A 4,550-nucleotide genomic window follows, 5' to 3' on the forward strand; every position below is an offset into this window, starting at 1 on the left:
GCTACTCGGTTAGTAACTATTTTATCAACCAAAGAAAGATCTGTGAGTGGCACCTAATAATTCAGTGAAGACTGCACGATCGGAGCTGACCTTGCAGCACAATAAAAACAACAATCTATGAAAGATAAAAGACAAAGTTGACCCTAGGATATGATTTCAAGCCATAATGTAAAGAGGTATGATCATTAAAGTATTTTGACTGATGTAACCTATTTTCTGCTGTTGATGTAATTTTAAGAAGACAATGAGTCATGGCAGAATCGTTTGCATGTCGGACAAAATACTTAGTGGAACTTCTGTCTCTTTACACCCTCAGTTGAGATTCTGCTGAGGACAGCTTTACGTTTCATCCTTTTGGAGTCGCTAAAATAAAGTATCAATCAAGTACTGAAATTGATGTAATAGAATTGTCGCCTTCCCTAAAAATAAGTAAAATTGCTGGCCTTGCTCCTAGCGACGAACAAACGTCCCGTTTATGGGAATGTTGTGATCTCGGTTACTCATATGTTTTGGAAAGCGAGAAACCGCCTTATGAGTCCAAGGGCTTAAGAAAAAATGAGGCGTAGTTAATCAAGTTAACCAACAGTTATATTGCTTCTAGAACGGGAAAGTATAATGGACTTTAAGAGATCATAGAAGTAAAATAACATCCTGTTGTATGTGATGTTAAACATTCTCAAAGCGCGTTTGCACTGTCTAGTAAAGTATTGGAGTGTCAATAGAGCTCCACGATTAGTAACATGTCAGTGATACTACGTTGTGCCTGTAGCTACGACGTTTGACTTACAACTTTACACAACCTACCAGTCTTTAAGGAGATATCTTACAGTAAATACAACGCACCTCTCTAAGGTGCAGTCGCAATTGAAATTTACGTATATTTAGTAAGCTTACAGTGATTAGTTCTGTTTTCCTTGCAGAAACTGCCTTGAGGAGCGCGATTTTCATGAAACTGATTTCTTCTAGATACATTCAAGAACGAGTAAGAAGACGTGGTGCACATAACGATCCCTATTGCTATTAGATTGCAAACTGACACATAATATATAAAACTAATATAGTGTCGAGGATCAAATTGATATTAAAATGAATAATAAGCAAATTCATCCTTAAAAATCACTTATCAATAATCATGTATGATTTTTAAAAATCAATGAAATACCTTTTAAGATAACTAAAAATAAGTTAAAAGCAGCTTACATCATATTTCAGTAAATGGGAAAATGAATTCCCAGCTTCGTCAAATTTAGCTGACAAAAACATTGGTTTCCCTTCTTCAATGGTAGCAACTTGATTCTTCCATATCCCATCTTTGTCTTTCTTTAACTGTGTCCATTCATTACCCACTACTGCAACAGCTTTAGCATTTGGCACTACGGCAGCAAAATCCACTTTATCTTTGGAGGGCAAATTTTTATTAAACGGTTCAATCAGTTTGCACTCGTCCGTCCAGCCGGCGTATTTCTCAGGGAAGCTCATAGCAACCATCATCGGAATAGGAACTTCGATGATGGAGCTAAACGCCCTGGGAAACCCACCGGGTTGGCCGGCAGGTTTGGCAAAAAGATTGAAGCGATAGGATCCTTTCTGTCCAAAGCGAAGTTCAAAAGTAACTATTTCTCCCTCCCTGTACCAGGAAACATATTCAGATTTGTCTTCTACATTTCCATCAATTAAAAGACCTAGTTTAGCAAAGAATTCAACATTGTTAGGGATTTTCATCTTGAAAAATAACTGTCCAGTTTTATCAACTGTTACCATAGCAGAACAATTCTCAACAAGAGCCAAACCAAGTTTCTTGAATTCATCTGTTGGGCCAAGTTCTCCGTTAGGTATTTCAGGAAACGGCTCAAGAGGAGGAAATTCTTCATCACATCTCAATAGGTAATTGCAGACGCTTGGATAACCCCCTTCTTCATCGTCTTCTTTTGCCATGATGCTCAACATATACTGACCTTTGCCAGGAACACGAGCGTGAAAAATTACTTCTCCATTCTCTATCCGATGAACGGTGTAATTGTCCAGGGTTTTGTTGTCTTCTGTGGTTAGTTTATGAAGAAAGTCTCGATCTTTGTTGAGAGAGAATTTCACTTCAACTTCACCATCATCAACGTTTATTTTGCCCCTCTTGTGAGTTATAGCTTCCATACCCATATTTATTGTATCAGAGCCAGGACCCCATTCTTTCCTAGGGTTTTGGGGAAGCGGTCTGCAATTGGTCTTGGGAGTTTCACAATAAAATACATAGGTGCAAAGCCACTTCAAGACTGTATCGCTTTCGTTCGTGTCACGACCAAAGATTTCGGCTTTAAATTTTCCAGTTGTCGGGAAGAAAATTTCTACACTAAGCGTTTTCTCGTCGGGTATAGTTTCAAGGAAGAGAAACTTGTCCATGTCAACGTTTCCTTGAATCTGTTTATGTTCGACTTTAGTGGAGCGATATAGGTTGTAGGAAAACTTCATAGTATCGGAATTGAATCCCATATCCAAGTTGGCTTCACCATTTACTGCTTGAAGTACACACCATGGATGGGACATCACTGTCATTGAGAGCTAACAAAATATATAAAAACGATAAATCAACAAATGCGAAAACATTTAAGCATGAACAAATTAACAAGAGGATATTAACAAGAAGATAAACTTTATGGGATATACGCATAGATTTTAGACGTAACTGCACTCATAAATAAAATATATAAGATTCATAAAATGGTCGTACATGTCTGTCACCGTGGACAAGAAAAAAGGGGTCTACTGGATACTCTTTTCCTGTCTGGTTGTATAAACATGACAGGCGTTTGCAACTCTCTGATGTATTTAATTAATTAAAATTACTTTGAGTGCATATCGATGGATATACCACTTAGCAAGGTTTAGTATAAAGAATAAACATTGCTGACGCATAAGTAATTCATAAGAATATACGCACTCTTAACAATAATAATTGAATTGAATTCAACCGGTTTCAGCCTATGAGTTGTGGCCATTTATAAAACTAAATGACTGCTATAGGCTATATATATTGACTACCATATATGTTACCACCCTGTGAAACAGAATTTTAGTGAAGACATTAGTATGACGGAGAGATATGTATTTTACACATTAAAGATGTACACTTTGTAGGATATTTCACATCATATGTTACGAATAATCTTCAGTAGGTAAATAGGTTGGTAGGTAGGTAGGTAGGTAGGTAGGTAGGTAGGTAGGTAGGTAGGTAGAGGAATAGTTGGATAAAGAGAGAGATGTATTTTTGTTAAGACGTGTATGCTGCGAAATCCCTATCCCCTAATGTTCATTGATCATTTGAATAAAACAATGAATCTCTCCGCCATTAAAGTTCGAAACAAGATTTTAATTTTCATTTGAAGCCATGTCTACTTCCATTAAAATCTAATATTACAGATTGTATATATAATGAAATGATAACACCTTGACTTTATAGACGTAGACGAAATAAAGCAGATTGAACCAGAGGAGTTTCAGATAAATCCCTCTGTAAGGGTTTCAACCGCGATTAATTAAGCCAGCTATTGCTAAGGGTTTATATTGAATATGAAGACAAGACGTTTATATCTGTCTATACATAAGTTTAGATATATCCTATAGTACTATTGTACGGTACAATATATCAATAGAATTTTAGCCATTAGCCACTGCTGTATTAGACGAAACACTGCGAATGTATAATTTGCTAAAATGCTTTGAATTTAATCAAAGTATTTTAGAAATACTTTGTAACTCTTACTTCATGTGTGAGCTTCGTATTAAATTATGGACAAATCTATATTAAAACCTGTTCTGATTATTAATTGGACTATACCTACAGGAAATAGCAACCTCGATTGGGGCTGAAATGGGTCAACCCACAACAAACTTGACCTAATTCATTTAACTTCACTACTGCCCATGGGAAAGGAATAAACTTAATGCTTCCTAATTCCTACTTCTCTTTAAGATCTGAAACTTCGTGTTGTAAGTGAAAGCGTTAAATCTACGTTACCTCAAAGAACTTTGATCTCAAGTATGCAATTTTTTGGAATTCTTCGAAAGTCATGGGTCGAGCGAGTAACTGCCATGCTTCTTCATCTGGGAAATGACTGTATACAAATTCTTCCGGGTCAGTAAGAAAATAAAATTCTTCGTAAGCATATATATCATAGCTGACATCACTGTCTTCACTTTTGGCTGGTTTTGAGCCAGTGCCATCGTCAATCAGTTCCCATTCGCCTTTGTCTTGCGTAACCACTTGTCTTGATGCCCATTGCATGTCAATCAAGCGCCAGGTCTTATCCACCAGTACAGCATTCCAGGTGTTGCGAGCAGTGTCTCCAATGTCTTCACCAACATTGTAAGAAACACCTTTCGCATACCCTGTAATTTTTTCACATGGTATCCCGGCATATCTAAATGAAAAAATATTGGAAATTTTAAATATTTAATAAAATATGTGTTTATGTGTATATGTGTGTATATGTATGTATACTGAAATGTCTTCTGAAGAAGGTTGTATTATGTAAGGGTTTTCACATAATCTCTCTATA

The 4,550-nt window shown here is 36.5% G+C and overlaps 1 protein-coding gene across 1 annotated transcript in view; it reads right to left on the bottom strand.

Annotated features, from left to right (window-relative positions):
- The window catches only part of LOC128248349 (kyphoscoliosis peptidase-like), a gene marked incomplete at its 5' end in the record, with an annotated part of 19,465 nt that overhangs the window by 2,736 nt on the left and 12,179 nt on the right, over positions 1–4,550 (bottom strand). The window contains 2 exons of the mRNA XM_052969409.1: positions 1,201–2,553; positions 4,010–4,412. Of these exons, the coding sequence (XP_052825369.1) occupies positions 1,201–2,553; positions 4,010–4,412 (1,756 nt within the window). The remainder of the gene's footprint in view (positions 1–1,200; positions 2,554–4,009; positions 4,413–4,550) is intronic.

The sequence above is a fragment of the Octopus bimaculoides genome, chromosome 7, assembly GCF_001194135.2.
Source record: "Octopus bimaculoides isolate UCB-OBI-ISO-001 chromosome 7, ASM119413v2, whole genome shotgun sequence".
Classification (NCBI taxonomy): Eukaryota; Metazoa; Mollusca; class Cephalopoda; order Octopoda; family Octopodidae; genus Octopus; species Octopus bimaculoides.